This window comes from Tenrec ecaudatus, chromosome 14 (genome assembly GCF_050624435.1).
Source record: "Tenrec ecaudatus isolate mTenEca1 chromosome 14, mTenEca1.hap1, whole genome shotgun sequence".
Taxonomy (NCBI): domain Eukaryota; kingdom Metazoa; phylum Chordata; class Mammalia; order Afrosoricida; family Tenrecidae; genus Tenrec; species Tenrec ecaudatus.
In genome coordinates, this window is record NC_134543.1 from 88,664,081 (window position 1) to 88,689,221 (window position 25,141).

General features: G+C 38.8%; 1 protein-coding gene across 1 annotated transcript; it reads right to left on the reverse strand.

The window, feature by feature from the left end:
• Positions 1 to 13,887: 13,887 nt before the first annotated feature.
• Positions 13,888 to 14,832, reverse strand: LOC142425563 (olfactory receptor 4F3/4F16/4F29). Its single transcript, XM_075530829.1, has one exon. It carries the CDS (start codon positions 14,824 to 14,826, stop codon positions 13,888 to 13,890), a length of 939 nt encoding a protein of 312 aa, XP_075386944.1. The 5' UTR covers positions 14,827 to 14,832.
• Positions 14,833 to 25,141: the final 10,309 nt, after the last annotated feature.

Genomic DNA, 25,141 nt, shown 5'->3' on the forward strand with positions numbered 1-25,141 from the left:
GGATGTTTGTCTTGTCTGTCATCTTTCTGGAAGTCTTTCATTAATTTTTCATTGCATTTTCCACAAACTCTTTGAAGCACCCTCATATACTAAAGAAATAAAAATATTGACACAAATATATAGGTACAGACACGAGTTCATCACAGCATTAATCACAAGAGCAAAAAGATGGAAAGAACCTAAATGCTAATTAAATGAATGAATGAATAAGCAACTAATGGTAGAAACACACAAGTCAGTGATATTCAAGGTTAAAAAATAACAATGAATCTGAAAAACATTTCATAATGTGGATGAAGTGATATCAATTTCATTTTGTGCCCTGACAGTTGCTTCCACTGTGACAATTGATGCTTGCTTTTTCTTGTGGCCTCTCTATTTGGTATACATGGGTACATTCTTTGGACAACTGGTACCCCTATCTTGTTGATGCCTTAAACACATGTTTACCATGCTTCATGAGTAATCCATCCCTGTCTGCTGCTTTCACACCAGAAATGCTTTTCCTTTAATCCATGTGGACTTTTGAAAACTAGCAATAAATTAACCCAGGCCCCTATCCATAGATGGGCGTGTGCCCCAGACCTGCCTGGCCCACTAGACAGACCTCACATGGATATAAAGCAATATCATCAGAACCCTTTCATCGGATTGATATGGATTCTGGGAAAACAATATCTCCCTTCCCCCGAGGTTTCTCTGCTGCGATGCGTTGAAGCTTGAAGTGATTGCAACCTTTCCTCTATCTCCACACGTTTCATGAAGAAGTGCATGTGTGAAACAAAAGACTAAGTACCAAGTATGTACAAACAGAGCTAAATGATAGTTGAGGGAGAGAAGGGAAAGAGAGTGTGTTCGAGACCTAAATCCGAAAGTGTGAGGTCTAATGAACCCTTAAGAGTCCATGATGCTGGTAGACAATGGTGGAGGAGGTGGGGAAAAGAAAACAAAAGGATGAATACAAGGAAGAAAAGGGTAGTGGGGTCATGGGGCATTAATCCACCCACGGGGAGGGTATTGTTTATATCTCCACAGGGAAAGTGGGACCAGACTTCAACCCAGTGTCGCAAGGTGTGAATGCAATATCCCGGCGTGGAGGACGGAACCGGTGGAGAGGTCTGGGAGGCAGGCCCCAGCACCATAAATTAAGTGGATTCCTGCCCCTCCCCCGAAAAGAATTTGTTCCAAAGGACGACATTGACTCTGCAGCTATGGGAGATGGACATATTTGATCAGAGCACACGGGAGCAGATGAAGGGGCAGGAGGAGAGAGTGGAGCACAGCCTGGCCCACCAGGCCGTGATGATGATGTTCCTGAGTAGAGCAGCCAGTCCACAGAGAGAACAACATGGCTGGCCCTACTATGAGACATGATGCCCCTCAGTGACTAAGGGCGATACAGGGGACAGCACCTGAGACACAGTGTGGGAATTGCACCTGACCTGATCCCACCACACCGAGGCAAATCACTGGGGGAGTGCAGCGGAACAGCAAGGGAATGGAGTGGCAAGGTCCCCAGGGAATGCTGAAAGTGGACTTTGGGGCCAGGGCGTGGTGCCCCAACAGACTGGACTGGAAAACGCTCCTAAGGGCCAGCAAACGATCCCTGAACTAACTACAAGCTTTTCTCTTGTGAACTGTTTTGTTCTGTTCTTTTTTAGTGGTTTGTTTTGATTGTTTTGTTGTCTGGTTGTATACTGTTGCTTTGTTTTCCTCTGTATAGTTTTCGTGCATGTTAGTGACTCCACAGGTCTGTCTGAATAGGACAGGCTGGATGAACTATCTGGATGAAAAACAACGGTACCGACAGTTCCAGGGGGACTTGGGGTGGGGGGTGGGGGGGGTAAGGAAGTGGTGTTAACAAACCCAGGGACAAGGGAAAAACATGGGACCCCAAATGGTAGAGAAGGGGGAGTGGCAGGCCTGGTGGGAAATGATCAAGGGTAAGGTTGCTTAGAGAAGAGGTATACTCTAGCCCAGGTGGCGATGAAGCATGGTAGTAGGGCAGGAGGAAGGTCAAGGGAGATGGAGGAAAGAGCTAGGAGTCAAAGGGCATTCATGGAGGTCTAGACAAAGACATGTACATGCAAATATATATAGGAGGATGGGGAAATAGATCTATGTGTCTATATTTATAGGTCAAGTATTAAGGTGGCGGAAGGACCTTGGGCCTCTCCTCAAACACTCCCTCAATGCATGAATACCTTCTTTTATTAAATTGGAACTCTATGATGCTCACTCTCCCAACACAACGGCTGGAGCCAAAGTGGGTGAACAAGTAAATGTGGTGAAGAAAGCTGATGGTGCCCGGCTATCAAAAGAGATAGTGACTGGGGTCTTAAAGGCTTGAAGATAAACAAGTGGCCATCTAGCTCAGAAGCAACAAAGTCCACATGGAAGAACACACCAGCCTGTGTGATCGAGTGGTCCCAAAGGGATCAGTTACCAGGCATCAAAGAACAAAAAATCATATCATTGACTGCACACCTCCATGATAGGATCGCTGAAGACAAATGGGTGCATAAGCAAATGTGGTGAAGAAAGCTGATGGTGCCCGGCTGTCAAAAGAGATAGTGTCTGGGGTCTTAAAGGCTTGAAGGTGAACAAGCGGCCATCTAGCTCAGAAGCAAATAAGCCCACATCGAAGAAGCACACCGGTGCCCAAGGGACCAGGTATAAGCCATCATGCAAAAAAAAAAGATATAAGTGTGTGTATGTATGTGTATATATGTGTATATGTATATATGTATGTGTATATATGTATATATATATCATATTAAATGAAGGGGGAAGTGCAGAGTGGAGACCCAAGGCCCAAGTGTCGGCCAATGGAGATCCCCTCATAGAGGGGTTTAGGAGAGGAGATGGGTTAATTAGGGTGTGAGGTAGTATCGATGAAGAACACAGCTTTCCCCCAGATCCTGGATGCTTCCTCTCCCCAACTACCATGATCCGAATTCTACCTTGCAGGGCTGGATAGGACAGAGGCTGTACACTGGTACATATGAGGGTTGGAGGTACAGGGAATCCAGGGTGGATGATACCTTCAGGACCAAGGGTGTGAGGGACGATGCTGGGAGAGTGGAGGGTGAGTGGGTTGGAAAGGGGGAACTGATTACAAGGATCCACATGTGACCTTTTCCCTGGGAGAGGGACAGCAGAGAAGTGGGGAAGGGAGACTCCGGATAGGGCAAAATATGACAAAATAACGAGGTATAAATTACCAAGGGCATATGACGGAGGGGGGAATGGGGAGGGAGGGGGGGGGAAAGAGGACCTGATGCAAGGGGCTTAAGTGGAGAGCAAATGCCTTGAGAATGATTGGGGCAGGGAATGTATGGATGTGCTTTATACAATTGATGTATGTATATGTATGGATTGTGGTAAGAGTTGTTTGAGTCCCTAATAAAATGTAAAAGAAGAAAAGAGAAAAAAATGATTAGGGTAAAGACTGTACAGATGGCTTTATACAATTGATGTATGTATATGTATGAACTGTGAAAAGAATTGTATCAGCCCCAATAAATTGTTAAAAAAAAGTTGTATGAGCCCCCAATAAAGTGATTTAAATAAATAATAAAAAATTTTAAACGATAACAAAAAAATAAATAAAAATATGTGACAAAAAAAAAAGAGTCCATGATGCTGGCTCCACCATCAGATATTACAGTAACTTGAGTCTATAGGCACCTTTACTTTTTTTTACCTGTTTAAGCTTGTTTTAATTCAAATTCTTATACTTGTAATTTGAAGGGCTCTGATATTTGAAAACGTATACTTAATGCCATGAATTTGATTCTGACTCATAGTGACATTATAAGATAAAGGAGTAGCACTGTTCTTTAGGATTTCAAAATTTGTAAAGTATTATGGGTGCAGTGTTTGGTGGGTTTGAAACTCTTTTGGATTAGCAGCCTATTGAAATATATGTTGTGTTAGTCTGGGGGTTGACTAGAGAAACAAATTCATTGACACTCATATATGTGTTAGAGAGAACTTTATATCAAGAAGTAATCATGCATCAATAAAATATTTCAGCCCAGACCAGATAGTCCTTAAGTTTAATATTAGCCCATAAGTCTAATATTACCCTTTGAATTCCTCTTAAGACTCATGTGACACATGCAGTGATGATGACTGCAGGAAGATTACAGGTTGGTGGGTGGAAAGTCCTGTGGATCCAATGGCAGAGGACACATCTCCAAGGCTCTGGCTGCCATCAGTGTGGCTCCATGTTGCTTGTCAACAGAAATATGAAGCAGAGAGAAAGAGTGGCCCATCTTTTCTGATAGCAGAATCAAGAGAAATGTTTCCAGATTCCTCATAAGAAAGCCCCAGCTAGACGAAGGATCATCAGTCTGTGATCTGATTGATAGGTCTTCATTCTTTTACCAAGTTAGCATGAAATTGTGTAACTGACACGTATGTATACTAAAAATAAAGAAATTTAAAACAAAGGTTTTGCCTTTCAAATTGATAACATTTTTATTTATTAATATAAAAGGGAGATGGTGTAATAGACAAGCTCGTCTTCACTGTGATAATTCTTTTGGAAGAAACAATAATGTGAATAAAGCATATAAAATCTTATCGGATCTTAATTCTAATTATACTAGAATTAGTATAGTATATATGTTTAGTGAGTATATAAGGACTTTTAAGGAAGAATAAAGTACTGAATATAATCCAAATATCCAACAGTAGAAAAACATCAAAGAAACTATTATGATACTCATGTAATGCTTTATGCATGCATTGAAAATTATATTGTAGAACAAAAAATGTCAAAAACCCAACTCTCTACCATTGAGACAGCTCCAACTCATAGCAACCATAAAAATACCCATTGTATGTGCGTGTGTATTCAAAGAAAAACACATAAATAAGTCTAAAAGTACTAATAATTATGACTATGTGCTGATTTTATATGTTATTTCTAGTTACTAATAAATTTGATTAACATGTACTTTTATTGGAATAAAAAGAATAATGTCTTAAAGGAATAGAAAACCATGGAGAGTTATACATTAAGTGTTATTTACAATACAGTAAGTAACATTAAGATCTGAGCTGTATCAATGACCTTCTGCTTGTCTGTAAAAGAAGCACAACTTAAACTCAAGCAAGAAGATGCCTTTATGATCATAGTAATCAAGTTGTGTGGGGACAAGAGTAAAGGTGAATGTTAAAGACTGCTGGGAATAAAAACTTGACTATCAAAAAGTTGCTATCTTTAAACTCTATACATTTTTCTCTCATATTCTTCTTTATTTTCCTGTATTAGGTTTTTATAAGCAGAAGAAATTACTGCTAACATGTTCTATACCCACAACTTCAAAAAAGACTGCACTTTATTTTCTGTTTTCAAGTTTAAACATTGGGGAAAGTTAGACATGAGCGAAAGCTCAAAATGGTCCATCTTGATCGGGGCTCAGAGCTTGTAGTATTCAAGAGTGGACAAGGGATATACCTTTATGACTCCGTTCAAAAGCCCAACTTTTGACCAATCAGCAATTAACAGAGAGGAAAAATTGACAAGATGTCTTCTTTCAATCATAACACATGGTACGTATCAGAGGTAAGTACGACTACCAGAAGAGCTTGCTCATTTGGGTAGGGCATTGAGTAGCTGGGTACAAAAGTGGTTACTTCTTTAAACTAGAAAGAGTGGTCTATAATCAGGTGTTAGCTTAAATGATAATATCTTCAGTCATTATGTCTAAGGATTTCATCAGTCATAGATAGAAACTTGAAAGGATGAACAAGGACTAGAAGGAACAGGCAGTCTTCGACATGTACACACAAACAATGAGAAGGTTGGGGAACCTTGCAAGGACCTACTGAATGGTAATTAAGGAAATAAATAAGGCAGTGGAATTTCCAGTATACAAATATTAACTTTTCGAATAATTTATAGGAAGCTTAAAGTAAACATGAAGGAGCCCTGATTCCTCACTGAGCTGCTCACTATGAGGTCAGCGATGTAAATGTTCCAACCCCTCCTTGGGATGAAGATGAGACTTTCTGCTCCCATAGAGTGTCAGCACCTCAGACAACAATACTGGTAGTTGTACTCTGCCCTGTAAAACCATGATGAGTCAGAAGTGACTCAATGACCCTAGATGGGATATTGAAGGCTTAGTATAAAGTATGGCTACTAAAGAGATATATGCCAGCTTCTCAACTATATACAAATGGACTCAAAAATAGCTGATGAAATAAATGTAAGGAAAGCAAATTAAGAAGTGTGAAAAATTATGATTCAAAATTAAGATCACATAAAATAATATATATTATGTTAAGTTTAATAAAATGTTTTATAAGATTTGGAACTGTTTATGCTGCATCTCTCTCCAAGAATCATTTTTGGTCTTCTTTTATTAAAATGGTGAGAAATTATAGTTTGCAAGTCTCTAATCTTTATCTGAATACCTCATTTTATAGAATGGAATACAGGTATATAAAAAAAAGACTTTCAAAACTAAAAATTACCTTAGAGTGACAGAAATTATACAAATCTGATAGTAATAGTCATATAGGAGCAGGATTAAATAAAAGAACTTCAGTTACATGTGTACTAACGAATATCTTTAAAAAAAAAGAAGTGTGTGCCTTTGAAGACATAAGATAGAGAGGAAACAGGATAGGCTGTTACAGTGTTAAAAGTCAAAGGTAAATTTGTGCTGATGAGTCAGCACTGACCAGGCCAGAGGATTATATTGACCTCTCATCACATATGACCTAAGGACCATATTTTTTTCTTCATTATGTGGAAATACAGGCATTAAACCAAACCTGATACAATTAAATATTTAAGTAATCCAGCTAACGTGTCTTGCTCCAATTCCCTGCTCATTAATGCTTTCATTATGGCTTGGCTTCCCAGAAGCTCCCCTGTAGTAAAAGAATGAATTAGGACCAAGAATAAGTCCAGACCACTTGACAAATACTCTGTGACAAATGAATAAATTGGCCTCTTGAATATGTACTTCCACCTATGTGCCATCCACAGTTACTAATGCAGCCCACTCTGTTAGAGAGAAAAGATACAATTTTGAGGCCCAGAGCATGGTAATTCACCAAATCAATGTGTTCAGAATTTTTTTTAATTACATTTCTCCAGGAGATGTTTTCTAGCCCACTACATGCTTCAGTCAACAGTAAGCAAGCAACACAAAGTCTTCATTTAGGCTTTTATAGAGGAATGTTACATTAACCGGGAGCACATAAATAGAAGAAATATATAAAAACTTCTCCTTTTGAAAGTATATAGATTTAATGTTACACCAAGATAGAAAGGAAATTTGATACTTTTATCATTTAAGAAATCCTTCAGGAAACAAATAATTGACGGCAGATTCTCCTTTTGTCATCTTCATGTCTTTGTTTCTGGATGTGTAGATTACTGAATTTAGGAAAGGAGTGAGAACTACATCAAAAGTGGCAAGATAATTATCTAGGTGTGTGTTAGACAGGGTTCTCTAGAGCGACAAAACCAGATTGCTAATATAACACAAGAAATGAACTTAAATTATATACAGATAGATAGATTGATAATACAAGAAATGAATAATTAAATTAAATCATAAAGCAGTACAAATGACTCAGTGCGACTCACTCCCATGAGAGAGTTGTGAGACACTGGCAGTCCTTCTAGTCTTGAGGGCCACAAGGTAATCCTCTTAGAGAGAACCAGGCTATCCTGACACAGGCAGCAAACAGCAAGGGAGGTCACCAACAATCAGTCAGGTCACCAACAGTCAGTCCCCAACTCAAGAGATGTAAATTCCAATTGTGTGGTCTTAAAGGGGCCTCAAATCACAGCGACACAGTCCACAGGTTAGGTGTCCCACAGGTAGTGTAGCTTGCAAATTGAGGCACAGAACAAGCAAGGCAGCCACACACTGGTCCAATGATCAAAAACCGAGAGACAAGAAAGGCAAGGCTCGCCAAGCTATTCATCTCTCTGCCTTTCAATAAATCCCTCGTGTTTATTGGCCAGGCTGGCACAATAAACTAACTATCTCACTGGGTGATGTAGGTTGAGGTCAGATATAAGCAAAGATGCAAGGGCCAAGGAACAAAATGACGACCCTGATAGTGGAGAGGTTTGCAGATGGCTACATATCTGTCAAAGGCCATGACTATGAGCAGGACCATCTCTGCACCACCAATGACATGAATGAAGAAGATCTGAGCAATGCAGGCTCCAAAGGAGATGACTTTGCGTTTTCTGAAAATGTCATTAATCATCTTAGGGGAAATGACAGAAGAAACACCCAGGTCAATGAAGGAGAGATTAGCCAACAGAAAGTACATGAGAGAGTGTAAGTGAGTGTCCCAGGCCACAGTAAGGACAACGAGGGAGTTTCCCATCATGGTTGCCACGTAAACATGGAGGAGAAAACAAAGAGAACAATTTGGATCTCCCAAGAATTGGAGAGTCCCAGGAACACAAACTCCACCATAGAATGATTTGCCCCATCCATTGATTTGTCAATCACAGCACTCTAAAATGATTAGATAACAGAAAATCAGGAGGAAATAAAAATAAGAATTGCATCAATACCCTAGAATTTTAATGATTAATTGCTCAACGACATTTACACTGTGCAAATTTTATGTCTCATCAATTCTTCTCAGGTTCATATAATCACGATAAAGTATTTTACCTGTGGTCACCTAAGGCAATTGTGTCACATCCACATGTGATATCCTTATCACTATGACCTTCTGGAAGATCCTCCATCTGTAAACAAAACAATGGAAAACTATTGGAAACATAGAAGGGAGGGATTGAGTAGGGCAAGGAAAGTGAAACACTGGAACTCAAAGAGAGAAGAAAGAAGCTAAAGAGATGCACTTGTTTGCCAGAATCTTAGGTTTTGTTCTTGAATTGTTCATGAAATATTTTTCAATCATTCTAGTTGTCTCAACTCTTAACCTCATTGCATCTCACATATATACTATTTCTGATTCTCACACCACTAACCATAATCACATTTTCAATTCACTTAAAGCCCACAGAATAGGAATGAATACAATAGCAAGTGCTGTAAGGCATGCAAAGGATTCAAATGTATGTAGGATCAAGGTAAAGGCTGAGGAGAGATTGAAACATGGGGTATCCTCACCGGCACCCAGAGATGTAAGTTGTAGAACCTTGTAGGAAGGATGGCAGACAGATTATGGGCAGGGTATGAATTTGTGAGATGCAAAAAGGCAAGGGAAATCCAGGAGAATTATCTGCTATAACTTTTCACAAGCTCGATATCGTCTGTAGACTTGGGCACAGCCATTGGATTTTCTAAAATGTTTAAGAGTTTGCTGGGAATGAAGAAATGTACACAAACTTACATCATAGTGAGCAGGTAACTGTTGACTTTCTTTTCTCCCCACCTGTCCCTGTGCTTCAAACCTGCCCAGTTTCTGATTGTTCCTGGGCCTTAATTATGGGTTGAACATGAGTCTCTCTGATTTACCTCAAGCTCACCTGGAGTATATTGAAAGGAACTGACATAGCCCCTTGGACGTAAGGCTGAAATGCCCTAGTGTGCGAAGCTGCAGATGACTGATATTTCAAGGTTATGGAATAGGTAGTCCTTCAACTTTAGTTCAGATTTATTGCTTTTTGGGTGCCCAATTAATGGTGGCCTGGGACTACTGTATATTTACTATTTTAATGTCCTCCTTGCTTTCATGTACTATGTACTAGTCTAGTAGGCATGGTTCTGCCATGGTGAATGAGTTTTATTGAAAGTTTTGCCCTATCACAAACGTCCATTGTTTATGTAAATAGTGTGGAGTACTTAAGAGTTCAATTTGTACAAGTCAACAATCTGTGTATTGTGGTCTGAAGCTGGCCTGTACTTGTGTAATTTCCTTTTTCAACAGTGCTTTAAACTCTGCACTATTGACTATAGTAGTGATACTATAAATAGAATTACTTTATGTCTCAGAGGGTTGATGAATAATGTTCACTAACATAAATTATAACGATGTTTCTAAAGTAAACAGAGACATGTACAAACCGTAGATATAAGAATAGATTGGGGGATCATGCTTAATTCTTGTCCCAATTTAATAACAATTAGTTCTTATGACTTGAATCCTGATTCTCATCAAGATATGGGTGCAATAGCAAAGTGTGATGAAAAAAGCAGAGGTGCTGAGCTATCAAAAAATGTGCAAATTATGAGTAACTTATTCCAATGATTTCACATTATAATGCCCAAATTTCTTTATAGATGCTAACTACTAACATGGAAACAAACAGCTTTAAAATAACTAAATTTTGTTTAAAACTTCAGAGAAATCACCAGGCCCAAATGGCTTCATTGGTAAAGTCTATCAAATACTTGAGGAGGAAATCATATCAATTCTATACTGTGGTTGTTACATAATCTGTCAATTTATGAAGGGGTGGAGTCTATAATCAAGTCATAGCCAAAAAGGCCTCTGTGTGGGTATGGCCTTCCCCTGAGGATTCTGGGAATGCCTGCTTTCCTCCTTAGAAGCACTAGAAGCAGGACACACACTCTCAGCTTTGTCTTCCTGCTGACAAGCCACATGGAGCTATGCTGAGGGAGCCAGAGCCCTGGAGCTGGAGGAGCCACGTGGAGACCCATACCAGTGCTAAGATGCTTCCACCACCATTGGATCTACAAGACTTTCCACCCACTGACCTGTGATCTTTCTACATTCAGCATCATTGCATGTATTGCCTGAGTCTGAAGAGGAACTTATGGACTGGTTTCAGACATATGGGGTAATATCACACTCATAGACATGATCTGGACTGTGATGAGATAGTTTCTCAATACACAATTGCTCTTTTATATAAGCTCTTTCTTATACATATATGAGTGTCTATGAATTTGATTATCTAGTCAACCCAGACTAACACATATGCAAACTCCTGAAAAAACTTAAGACAAAGGAAGACATCTCACCTAATTCTAGAAGGTCAACAATAATCTGGTACTAAAACAAAGCATTTTAGAAAATTTAAGAATCATTTTTAATTAAAATGTTTTTCTTTTTTTTTTAACAATTTATTGGGGCTGATACAATTCTTTTCACAGTTCATACATATACATACATCAATTGTATAAAGCACATCTGTACAGTCTTTGCCCTAATCATTTTTTTCTCTTTTCTTCTTCTACATTTTATTAGGGACTCATACAACTCTTACCACAATCCATACATATACATACATCAATTGTATAAAGCACATCCATACATTCCCTGCCACAATCATTCTCAAGGCATTTGCTCTCCACTTAAGCCCCTTGCATCAGGTCCTCTTTTTTTTCCCCCCTCCCTCCCCATTCCCCCCTCCCTCATATGCCCTTGGTAATTTATACATCGTTATTTTGTCATATCTTGCCCTATCCGGAGTCTCCCTTCCCCCCTTCTCTGCTGTCCCTCTCCCAGGGAAGAGGTCACATGTGGATCCTTGTAATCAGTTCCCCCTTTCCAACCCACTCACCCTCCACTCTCCCAGCATCGTCCCTCACACCCTTGGTCCTGAAGGTATCATCCACCCTGGATTCCCTGTACCTCCAACCCTCATATGTACCAGTGTACAGCCTCTGTCCTATCCAGCCCTGCAAGGTAGAATTCGGATCATGGTAGTTGGGGGGAGGAAGCATCCAGGATCTGGGGGAAAGCTGTGTTCTTCATCGATACTACCTCACACCCTAATTAACCCATCTCCTCTCCTAAACCCCTCTATGAGGGGATCTCCATTGGTCGACACTTGGGCCTTGGGTCTCCACTCTGCACTTCCCCCTTCATTTAATATGATATATATATACATATATACACATACATATATACATATACACATTTATACACATACATACACACACTTATATCTTTTTTTTTGCATGATGGCTTATACCTGGTCCCTTGGGCACCTCATGATCGCACTGGCCGGTGTGCTTCTTCCATGTGGGCTTATTTGCTTCTGAGCTAGATGGCTGCTTGTTCACCTTCAAGCCTTTAAGACCCCAGACACTATCTCTTTTGACAGCCGGGCACCATCAGCTTTCTTCACCACATTTGCTTATGCACCCATTTGTCTTCAGCGATCCTATCATGGAGGTGTGCAGTCAATGATATGATTTTTTGTTCTTTGATGCCTGGTAACTGATCCCTTTGGGACCACTCGATCACACAGGCTGGTGTGTTCTTCCATGTGGACTTTGTTGCTTCTGAGCTAGATGGCCACTTGTTTATCTTCAAGCCTTTAAGACCCCAGTCACTATCTCTTTTGATAGCCGGGCACCATCAGCTTTCTTCACCACATTTACTTGTTCACCCACTTTGGCTCCAGCCGTTGTGTCGGGAGAGTGAGCATCATGGAGTTCCAATTTAATAAAAGAAGGTATTCATGCATTGAGGGAGTGTTTGAGTAGAGGCCCAAGGTCCTTCCACCACCTTAATACTTGACCTATAAATATAGACACATAGATCTATTTCCCCATTCTCCTATATATATTTGCATGTACATGTCTTTGTCTAGACCTCCATGAATGCCCTTTGACTCCTAGCTCTTTCCTCCATCTCCCTTGAATTTCCTCCTGCCCTACTACCATGCTTCATCGCCACCTGGGCTAGAGTATACCTCTTCTCTAAGCAACCTTACCCTTGATCATTTCCCACCAGGCCTGTCACTCCCCCTTCTCTACCATTTGGGGTCCCATGTTTTTCCCTTGTCCCTGGGTTTGTTAACACCACTTCCTTACCCCCCCACCCCCCACCCCAAGTTCCCCCCAGAACTGTCGGTCCCGTTGTTTTTCCTCCAGATAGTTCATCCAGCCTGTCTTATTCAGACAGACCTGTGGAGTCACTAACATGCACGAAAACTAGACAGAGGAAAACAAAGCAACAGTGTACAACCAGACAACAAAACAACAAAAACAAACCACTGACAAAGAACAGAACAAAACAGTTCACAAGAGAAAAGCTTGTAGTTAGTTCAGGGATCGTTTGCTGGCCCTTAGGAGCGTTTCCCAGACATCTCAATTAATTCTAGAAGGTCAACAATAATCTGGTACTAAAACAAAGCATTAAAGAAAATTCAAGAATCATTTTTAATTAACATGTTTTTCAACAAATTATAAATGTAATTCTTTTACCTGATGAAGTCATCCTTGAAAACCTATAGTTAGCATCAGAGTAATGACACAAAATTGAATGCTTTAAAAATAAGATCAGATTAATCATTCTAACACATAATTCAACACTCTGCTGGAGCACCTAACAAGGGCAATAAAACAATAAAAGTGAATAATATTGATGTATGCTGGAATTTGAAAAGTAAAAATGTTTATTTAAAATACATGATCATCTATTAAAATCATATATAATCTATAAAACATCAAAACTAATAATTGTTTAAATTTTACAGCACACATTGTCAAAAATAAGAATTTCTTTGCGTAGTCCATTCAAAATGTTATGGGAGCATTATATTAAAATGTAGTTATTTTTTTCTACAAACTTTTTAAAGCCCCATTACATAGTATATAATGATTCCAATATATTAGCAAAAATAAAGTGTAAATTCAAACAAAAATAAATCCCATTTAAAATAATCTTTAAAATATTAAATACATTGGGATCCATCTCAAAAAAATTACAAGACCCATTCACTCTAAAGTATGGCTGAAAGGGAATGAACAGTAGTTATGTCAATAAAGATATACTGTTATCATGACTTGCTCTTAACAAAGATTTTGCATGTTCACGGATTTAAATTTTTATGACAAATCTGATGACACACAAATCAATATTGCCTCAAAACTAGAGTCCAAAATATCAAAGGAGAATGCCCAAGGCTACCTTATGGTGAATGAGAAGATCTTATCACTTAATTTATGAGATCTTCCAGTAAATGACGAGCTGCTTGCATACTCTTTTCATTGCTGCCTTCATTTCTTTATTCCTGAATGTGTAGATGACTGGGTTTAAAAAAGGAGTGAGAACAGCATCAAATAGAGCTAGAAATTTGTCCATCTGGTAATTGGGGTGTGGCCATGTATAGATAAACATGGTGGGCCCAAAAAACAAAATAACGACAGTGATGTGAGCGGACAGAGTGGAGACAGCCTTGGATGAACCACCTGAGGAATGTTTCCAAACAGTAAACAAGATGAAGACATAGGAGATGACAAGTATGAAGAAGGAACCAACACAGATAAACCCACTGTTGATAGTGACCATGAACTGTAGTCTGTAGGTATCTCTACAGGCTAGTCGGAGGAGCCTGGGTAGGTCACAGTAAAAGCTGTCCAGTACATTAGGACCACAGAAGGGTAAGTTAATGATGAATGCCAGCTGGAACAGTGAGTGACTGACACCAAGAGCCCAAGCAGCAGCAAGAAAAACCATGCACATTCTTGGGCTCATAATAGTCTGATAATGGAGAGGCTTACAGATGGCCACATATCTGTCAAAGGCCATGGCGATGAGCAGCACCATCTCCACACCGCCTATGACATGGATGAAGAAGATCTGAGTGATGCAGCCTCCAAAGGAGATGACTTTGTCTTTTCTTAAAAGGTCATATATCATCTTGGGTGAGGTGACAGAGCAGGCTCCCATATCAATGAAAGAGAGACTTGCCAGCAGGAAGTACATGGGGGAATGTAAGTGCGGGTCGTTGGTCACAGAAAACACAATGAGGATGTTTCCAGCCATGCTAGCCACATAGATCACAGAGGAGAACACGATGAGGAGAAGTTGGAGCTCCCAAGAGTGGATGAGTCCCAGAAACACAAACTCAGACACCGCAGAGTGATTCCCTCCATCCATTGATCAACCAACAGGGCTGCCACGGAAACTATGAGAACTATGAAAATAAGGAGGAAATTTTGATTATGATAATAATATGTCTTAAAATCATTTGTGTTGCAGTGTCCTTGCTATGAATCCAAAGTACATACTGATTCAATTCTTCAACTTAAAAGAAAATTAAAATAAATTACAAAACATTGCCATCAAATTAATTCTACCTCATGTGCTATAGAGAAGAACTGCTCTGGGGGGTTGCTTGGCTACAATCCTTAGGAAGAAGATGGACAGTTCTTTCCATCACAGCTCCACTGTGTCAGTTCAAACCAGCAACCTAGAAGTTAGTAGTCAAGCACACAGCACCAAGGAAGCCCTGAAAGAAGTTTTCCATCGCTATTGAGTCTACTCCAATTCACAGCAACCATAAAGGATGGCATAGAACTGCCCTATAGGGTTTGCAAGGTAGTAAATATTCCCAGAAATGGATTGTCAAAACTATTTCCTACAGAGTAATTGATTCTTTCAAATCCCCATATTTTCTTTCAGTAGTGAAATACTTAACCACTAGATGAGTGGACAAGAAAAAAAAAATTAATGTATATCTATGACATGCACCAGGTATTTAAATAGCCTCTGGTGCTGACTAGTCCACACTTTCAACCTATTCCATTTTGCTTTTATGTACAATCTATGCATTCTTTCTCGTTCTCTACATTTAACTTTCAAATCTCTCTGATAAAATGTATAGATGAGAGTAGTAAAGCACTACTAACAGATGAGTGCTACTTGAAGGGTGGCCTGAGACGTGAGTAAGATTAAGTTAAACAGGGTGTAGACTGAGACTGATATGAAGAATATAAAGAAACAGATATAAAGAATCTGTTGTTGTTGGTGTTGTTAGGTGCCGCCAAGTCAATTCCAACTCATTGCAACACTTTGTAAAATAGAGCCCTCCCCAGAGGAAGTGTAGAGACAAATATAAAAATATTATAAGATATGACAAAATAAGAATAATTTATAAATCAGCAAGGGTCCATGAGGTAGTGGGCAGTGGGGAGAGAGAGGAAAAATGAGGAACTGAGACCAGGCTCAAGTAGAAAGCAAATGTTTTGAGAATGATGATGGCAACAAATGTACAAATGTGCTTGACACAATGAATGTATGTATGGAGTGTGGTAAGAGTTTTGTGAGCCCCCAAAGAAATTAAAAATATTTATATATTTTCCATCACATTCACAACCATGTCGTATTCATTCACAACCCTTTATACTTACAATGCTTTAAACTTGCCTCAATATCTAGTAATTCTTTCATGGGGATCTATATCATCTAGTCTTGCACATTAATGGGCAACGCATAATAAATATAATTGGGGAGATTTTAACAGCTTTTCTATTAAGGCACATGTTTCAGTGGCAATAGAGTATATAAAATATCTGTGAAAACAGCTTCTGGCTGTCCATACATGTGAAGTTTTGAGGACCAGCATTGAACTTAATTGAAATGTTAAATTTTAATTCATCAGTGTCTCAGCCTCCTCTTGCTATTACTTTTCATGTTCATTGGCATCTTCCCCCTTTTAAAGTATTCGATTCTTCCTACTTATGCAACTGAAATCAACTGAAATATTCTAGCTTCAAGGATATTTGCAATTCCAGTCTTTTACCTCATGACTATAAAGTAAGAGGGTGTGGGTGTGCAACATTAATAAGAAGCATTTTAATAAGGCATAGGAGTTTTCATCTTCATTTTTAAGTTTTAAAATACAGAATGTGACACTGGAGATTTAGTCCTTTAATAAATATCATGTTTACGTGTGGAGCAGGAGGTGATCAGAGAACAGAGTTATATTTATCGGTATCCATATACCCACCGTACTCTCTGATCTACAGCAGAGTAGTTCCTGGAAACAATAAAGATTCATGATTTTGGGGGTTAGTGGGGTGTAGTCCAACAGGTCTACTGTCTTCTTTCCGATTTGTAACCACAGCTTCATATATCCTGTCACACAACGCCATCCAATTAACTATTTTGCTCATCCACAAAACTCACAGGGGCTCTCACTTATCCTGATCCCAATTCAGAGTCACCACCACTGGCATGAATCTGTATGTATTCATCCACCTCATCACATGCTGAGCCATAAAGTCATGGTTTCAAGTTGCTCCAAAACCCTTGGGGACTAGAGTAAAGAATCTACAACAGGCACTTATGTCGTTCACGGGGAAATGGAGATCATCATGGAAAAATATGGATGGGATGAAGATACATAAGAAATGGTGGAAGCTCTAGGAAGAGGACAGGAATCCAGTGCACAGAATCATTTAAAAATCATTTTGCCCAGGTTGGCCATTATTCAGATCCAAAAGAGCAGGAGAGCCATGAAAGTAAACTATGCTTTTTATATTCACATAATTGATAGCATTAAGGACCACAACCCAAGTCTATTGATTCTTATTCTATAATGAAACAACCTAAAGAAAATAATCAGAAAAAAAAGCAAACTTCAAAACTCAAATTTGTGATTTCTTTTCCTGGTTAAAACCAAACAAATAATAAACCTCTATAGTGTGCATACTAATAAGTTACATAACATATGTACATTACACAACACAACATAAATGGAAAAACAATATAAACATTACATAAAAATGTACCTAATTAAAATTGCCTTATGAGCACAATAGTTCATTATATTCGGGAAAGTATTCATTGCCAGCCCAATATATGTACCCACCACAATATTTTCATAATACAATTGGTCATCACAATTATAAAAAGAAAAACTCAAGATGGTGTTTCTAGTAAGTTTATCCTTTAACATTTCTCTGGACCCCTGGTGGAGTATTGGTTACGCTTTGGGCTGCGATCTGCTTGGGAGGCAATCGGGTTTTCCACTCTTGGAAACAGCATCAGAACCCCACAGGGTCACTATGAATCAGCATTGATTCCATGGCAGTGAGTTTGGTTTGGTTTTGATTATAACTTTAATAAAGTTAGAGAAACTTTATTTCTCTAATGGGCAACTAAAATCCTCTAGTAGCTTTTACTGGCAATTCTTCATATTATTTCTCTCTCTCTCTCTCTTTAGAAAAAAAAAAGAAACAAACTCAAGAAAATAGATGTAAAACATGAATTATACACATAGAAAGTACAATATAAAGTAGTTGGCAACACATATCAAATAAATAGTAATGTAAATATTAGCTGAGTATTTGGGGGAATTTACTAAAAAATTTTTGAATGTAGAAAATATGTAGGGAGATTTATGCAAAGGACATAGGTATTGATCTGTCATTATAGAAATTAGTGAGAACAAAATAGGAAGGAAAGAAGGAGGAATATGCATTATAGAGAAAAGGACTGGAACTTTAAAATGTGGAGAGATCATTAATTAGCACTATTCATGTGTAATAGAGCTCATATTATATCCATGTACTAAGGAGTACCCTCCGCCCCCAAAAACCAATGCTCCTTTGTTTTGTCTTGTTTTATATTAGGGGGATAGTGCATTTGGGGTTTGTTCTACTAGGTCAGACGGTGAATCAAGCTTTCTGTTTAGAGGCTCTGAAAAGATTACATAACAGTATGCAACAAAAATGCCTGTGGCAGATGGGGTTTTGCCACCACAATAATGCACCTGATCACACAGCCAACTCAGTGCACCAGTTTGGGGCATACGTCTCTTGCCCCACACACCTTAATCACCTGACCTCACCCCGTGTGACTTCTTGTTCTTTCCACAAATGAAGAAGGGCATCGAAGGACAGCAATTTGTGGACTTAGAAGAGGTGAGAACAAAATGACTGAGGTGCTGTCAGCCATTCAAACAGATGAGTCTGAAAAATGTTTCCAAGAATGGAATTGTAGATTTGACAAATGTATTAAGTGTAATGGAGAGTACGTTGAAGGTGATAAGGTTGTTTTGTAAAAATTATTAAATATATAGGTTTGAAAAAAAAAATCCAGGTTGTTTTGAGTATCCCCTCGTACATATAGAAAGTCAATAGAAAGTTTGTGGTTGAGAGATTAGGTTAATAACACCAGACCATTGTAGTGCTTTATCTCCCTATTAAAGATCTATATGACAGCTGATCCTCTTCTCTATCATTAGCTTTTACAATAGGCTGTACATGCATCAGAGAAAAATCTCATATAATTTATATTACAAACCCAAACTCACTGTTCTCGCTTCAATGCTGACCCAGAGACCACTGAGGACAAGGTAGAACGGCCCCTATAACTCTTTACTGGAGAGAGCCTAGGCTTTCTCACACAGAGGCTGGTGATTTCAAACGCTGCCCATTCAGATCATAGCCCAATACATAACCACTCTATCACCAGAGCTCCTGCAATCATCTATGTGAGTCATGATTAATCGTCTTCCAGAGAGAAGATATCTCAAGTTTTACACATATTTCTTGCTGGGTATTAGAGATCATTTACCCTCCAAATCTATATCTAGAGTCAACTTAATTTCGTGATATGTGTGGAACAAAATGAGAGGAAGAAGGTGAAAAAATGAAAGAAAGAAAAAGAAGAATGATGATTCACAATATGGGAAAGATGAAAATATATGCAGGGATAAGATAAAATAGATACATCAGGTTTGGAAAGAGAAAGAGCTGAACAAGTACCAAATCATAAGAAATGTGGTAGCCCCTGTTTAAGGTAAGTTATAGCGAATGTAAGTACATCAATCTCTCACCTTTAACACAATCTGCTGCTCCTGACATTAGCATTGGGTTGTACTTAAGGAAGAAGAGAAAAGGCTGTTGCTTCTATTACCTGCCCTGTCAGGCTCACAGAGTTTCGATGAACTCACACATAGTAATGAATGGAAGGTTAATTACTGAACAAGAATACATGTAATTCACTGCAAACAATGACCACTGCTACTAGGACTTGCAGAGCCTACTATATACTAAGCTGTAGAAAGGTTTATACAGAACAATAAACTACAGGCCCAAGAAAATTCTCCCTAAAATGTGATTTCTGTGTGTTTTACCATCCCAGAAAATCTCTGTCCAGCCAGCTGCTGCACTAGGGTCACTGTGGAGATTTCCAAAGATCTGTGGCTCTTCTTCAGAGTAAATTTCTCACACAGCAAGATGATCCCATTTGTAAGTCCAGAAAGTTTGCCCAAGTTTTTGCGTCTTCTGCTTCAATTCTAAAAATACAGAAATTCACAGATTGCCTTTCATCCATTATAATAGAACAATAAATAGCATGAGCTTTGTTCAGCCAGGCTTTTTTTAAAGTTCAGGCTTAATCACTCACTTGCTATGTGAACATGATGTTATCATTTGATTCCTCTGAGCTTCAGTTTCCTCATTTCTAAAATGGAGCTAAAAATGCCTCCTCATGCAGTTTATGAGAAATAAATGCTATAAGATATGCAAATACACCTAACTCAGTATCAAACACATAGTATAGTACAATAAACAGGTTTTGTTATATGAGGGTACATCAAAGGTATTGCTACAAGAGCATAGAAATACTTACAAAACACAAATCTCAAAATGTGAGGTCGTTGCTTCACAACCTAGCCTCTACCTAGGTCTAGGCACTTCTGCAGGTGTTGTTTCCGTTCCTCTAATGCTTCCACAATTCATCCCGTGCTCTTCCACACACCATGTTTAGTTGTCAGAGTTGGCATTCTCAAAGGACTCAGATTGTGTGCTTTTGAAGTATTCACAGAGCTTGGGAAACAAAAGAAGTCTGAAAGGAGAGCACCAGGGCGGGAGGATATACGGGCCAAGGTGTCCCAGATGCCTTCACTCAGGGCTGGCCTTGCTATCCTTGAAGAATGAGCAGACGCACTGTCATGATGGAAAAATTTTTTCAATGAAAATTTTCCTGGCTTTTTTTTAACCAGAACGTCTATATTTTCTTAACACTTCTTCCCAATAAGTCCCTGGACATGTTGTATCCTTCAAGAAAATTTATCCAGATTAGCCCATTGGAATTCAAAAACAATAACCATAACCTGAGCTCACCTATCTCTCTTAGTCTTTAGGCAAGTAAAGATAAATGGAAAGACCACCTTCTGACATGTGTAGACCTGGAATATGTTGAGAAGCAATAGCTTTACATTTGGATATTTTTAGCTTATAAAGGTTTCTGTGATTTTTTGGTAATCAATACTTTTTACCTATCCCTCAGATATTGAGGTATTTGTATATGAGTGACTGTCAAACAAAATCCCTCAAATTCTGAATCATTCATTATTCTGAGGTAAAACAAGACCCCTTTTATGATAAAACATTCACATCTATATTTGCATCCAGTAGCTCAAGTATGTTTACTAAAGAATAATTTTTGCTTTTGGATGTATCAGTTAGCAAATGCCTTAAGTATACAAGGAGTTTTATTCTCTGACAAAGATCTGTTCCTTCCCAAACTATAATCCTCACAATTCAAACCTAAAAATGTCTTCTTTTTTTTTTTTAATTAGGTCTTTCCTGACCACCTCCGATTTTACTTGCTACTCGGTGGGAGTGGTAAATAGAAGAGAGGGAAGCCAGGCCCAAACTGTTATTCAGGGGAAAGCAGATGATCTTTTGTGTGCAAGGCACATCAAATTCTTTCATTTCAATCTCCACTTTAATTGTACATAAGAAGAGTATGCACATCATTAAGTCAGATGCTGACTCAAGACCAAAATCTCAAATGCAGTTTTATCCAATACCATTCTTCCATGCTCATTTATGCATTAGTTCATTAAAATCCATTTGCTTATTAAATGTGAGATGTCAAGAAAGGCTAACATTGTACAAAGTCGATTCTTATCCAACATGTATGTACATGCTAGTATATACCTGCCACAGTGTGATGAATGTAAGATTAGTGGATACACCCAGTGAGAGAAATTACAGTAGTAAATGGCATTTGCAGACAGCATGGGGATATAGGGAATGTTTCAATATACAAACATGAAGTCTAATTAGCTAATTTCAAACAGATAGAAACATGTGAAAAATCGGTAAGGTCAGTGTCTTTGGGCTAGTTGTAAAGCATGTAGATTACTAATAACATAGACATCACAAAGGAAATGTGAAAGACGGCCAAGGCAGGTTTGCTCCAGATCTTAGGAGCTACTCTATATCAAATTGTTCAGAAAGAACTCTGACCCTGAGGATGATTGGAGTTAGGAAGTGGATTTCAGGTAAAGAAGAAGAACAAAACCAAAAGAGAGAAAAAGTTTCTAAACTGTGAATAGGCCCACCAGATGGCCCGGCTGGCAGAACAAACCAGACAGCAAGGCACCTGAGACCCACAAAAGGGGGCTAAACAGTTGGGAAAACTTGGACAGGAAGAAAAGCAGTGGTAAGATAGCTCATTCTTGAGTGCTGAAATGTTCACATTCTCTGTGCATCCCCCTACCCACCCTACGGGGACTCTCCTTCACTGTCCCTGGGTACCATTCCATTTTCCATCTCCAGCGGTCTGTTAACTCCAAATTGAGCGGTCTGAATCTACCAGCCTCACTGCCGAAGAAACTAAAGCTATCTCCTTCTGTAAAGATTTACAGACTCAGAAACTCACTGGGGTAGTACCACTTTGACCTTGAGTGAAGCGCTGAGTCAGAATTGAGAGGTGGCTAGCCATAGTGCTAATGGCATCCCAACACAGAGGAGGCTGCCACCACGCTGACAAGAGAACCTTGATTTCATCATTCCTACAACAGAACCCTTTGCTCATTCACTTACTATCGATTTTATTGTTATCCCTCGCGCCTACCTGTTTTGCCAATGGCAGTAAGAGAACAGTGTCATTAAAGATTCAGATATGTTCCCTAAAAATTAACTGCATCCAGTTCATCACAGACGCACACAAACATCTGTATAAAACAGTAAAAGCAGCAGCTAATTAGAGCACTAGAGAGTAGTGCCCAGGTTATCCTGCAGAAATCTGGGATTGCCAGAGTGAGCTCACTTGGCCTTGGGAATTATCGCCTATAGGGGTTTTAGTTTTCCCAGGGTAACCAAAATGGAGAAGCTGTTAATAAAGAGAAATTAGAAGCTTATCATTTTCATGTGACAAAGAGACTTTCTGTTATTTTCTAGAGTTCTTTGAATTTTTACACTTTAAGAACTTTTGATGTTGTTAGGGAGCCCTGGTGGCACTGTGGGTTAGGTATTGGGGTGCTAACTGCCGGCTTGACAGTTCAAACCCACCAGTCACTTTGAGGGAGAAAGATGAGTTTGTCTGCTCCTAGAAAAGATTTTCAATTCAGAAATCATATGTGTGTGGCTGTGTGTGTGTATACACATATATACACACATTATACATATATATGTACACAAACATATACATATATTATACATATATACACATATATTATACATATATATGTATAATGAGTGTATGTATTGGAATTGATTATAAATTGGAATTGACTCATTGGCAGTGGGTTTGATTTTGGTTTGAGTTGTTTTTAAGGAGCCCTGGTAGCACTTTCATTAGACACTCCATTGTTAACCACAAGGTCTGCTGTTAAAATCCACCAGCTTCTTTGCAGGAGAAAGATGAGAGTGTTTACTGGTATAAAGATTCATATTCATATGCATAAATATATATAGTTTATGATCTTGGAAACCCTATCTAGGGTCACTTAGAGTCAGAATGGGCTTTATGACCAAGAATGTCCTTTGGGTTTTTTGGTTGTTTGGTGCTGTCCAGTATGTTAGGGCTCCTGTACCCTATACCTTATGTACTACAGAATGAATCACTGCCTGGTTCTATGTGATTATCAAAGTCATTGCCACATTTGAGTCTATTTTTGAAGCCATTGCTTTAATGTATTCAGTTGAGGATCTTTCTATTTTTCACTAACCCTTTGTTTTACCAAGCCTAATGTCGCTCCCTCCTGATAACATGTCCAAAGTTTGTGAGACTAAGTCGCCAGCCTCAATTCTTAAGAGCATTCTGGATATACTTCTTTTGAGACACATATGTTCATTCTTCTGGCAGTCCATGCTCTAGTCAATAATATTGCCAACAGAAGAAAGTCAAATGTATCAATTCCTCTTTGGTCTTCCTTAGTCACTGTCCAGTTTTTACATGCATAGGAGGAAAAATAAAACGTGAAAACTTGAATCAGGCACATCTAACTGTGAATGAAGAGAAATAAAATATAAACAAATAACACTCTAATTCTTTTGATGAAATGCAAGAACTTCTAGTTATAATCATTTAAATGTTCCTATGTTTATTATAATAACAATATTCAACTTGAACATAGAATATGTAGAAATTATGGACAGAAATTCATGAAGATAAAATCATAATATGCCATGAAGAAAATAGGAAAACAGGAGGAAAGTTATGTGTTTCATCAGTGCTATACTGCATCCTGACTCTTCCCTGTGACCCCTCTGTGAGAGATATCCAATTGTCTACATAAGGGCATTGGGTCTCCACTCCTTTCCCCCTCCCCATTCATATTGGGTATGTTTTTGTTCTGGGTCTTAGATGCCTGATACTTGATCCCACCGACACCTCATAATCACAGAGGCTGGTGTGATTCTTCCATAAGGGCTTTGTTGCTTCTGAGCTAGATGGCAGATTGTTTATCATCAAGCCTTTAAGATCCCAGATGCTATATGTTTTGATAGCCAGACACTGTCAGCTTTCTTCGCCACACTTTCTTATGCACCCATTTTGTCTTCAGCAATTGTGTTGGGAAGTTGAGCCTCACAGAATGCTGGATTGTTAGAACAAAGTGCTTTTGTGTTGAGGGAGTACTTGAGGCAAGGCCCAATGTCCATCTGCAAACTTAATTCTTAACATATATATATGAGTATAAACTTCTCTTCCTCTCTCTTTCTTTCTCTCTCTCTCTCTCTCTCTTTATCTATCTATCTATCTATCTATCTATCTATCTATCTATCTATCTATCTATCTATCTATATATATATATATATATATATATACATCCTTCCCACCACTATCATAATCCTCAATTCTACCTTACAAATTGGATTAGACCAGAAAATGCACACTGCTACAGATAAGAGCCCAAAACACAGGGAATCCAGGATAGACAAACCCCTAAGGACCAACAATGAGAGTAGAGATACCAGGAGGATTAGGGGAGGATGGAGGGAGAAGGGAGATTCGAACATAAGGAACCATATATAAACCCTCCCAAGGGGACGAATAACAGAAAAGTGGATGAGGGGTTACAGAGGATGATGTAAGATATGAAAATAATAATCTACAACTTATCAAGGGTTCATGATAGAGGGTAGGTGGGGGACGGAGGGGGAAGAAATGAGGAGCTGATATCAAGGGCTCAAGTGGAAAGAGAATGCTTTGAAAATGATGATGG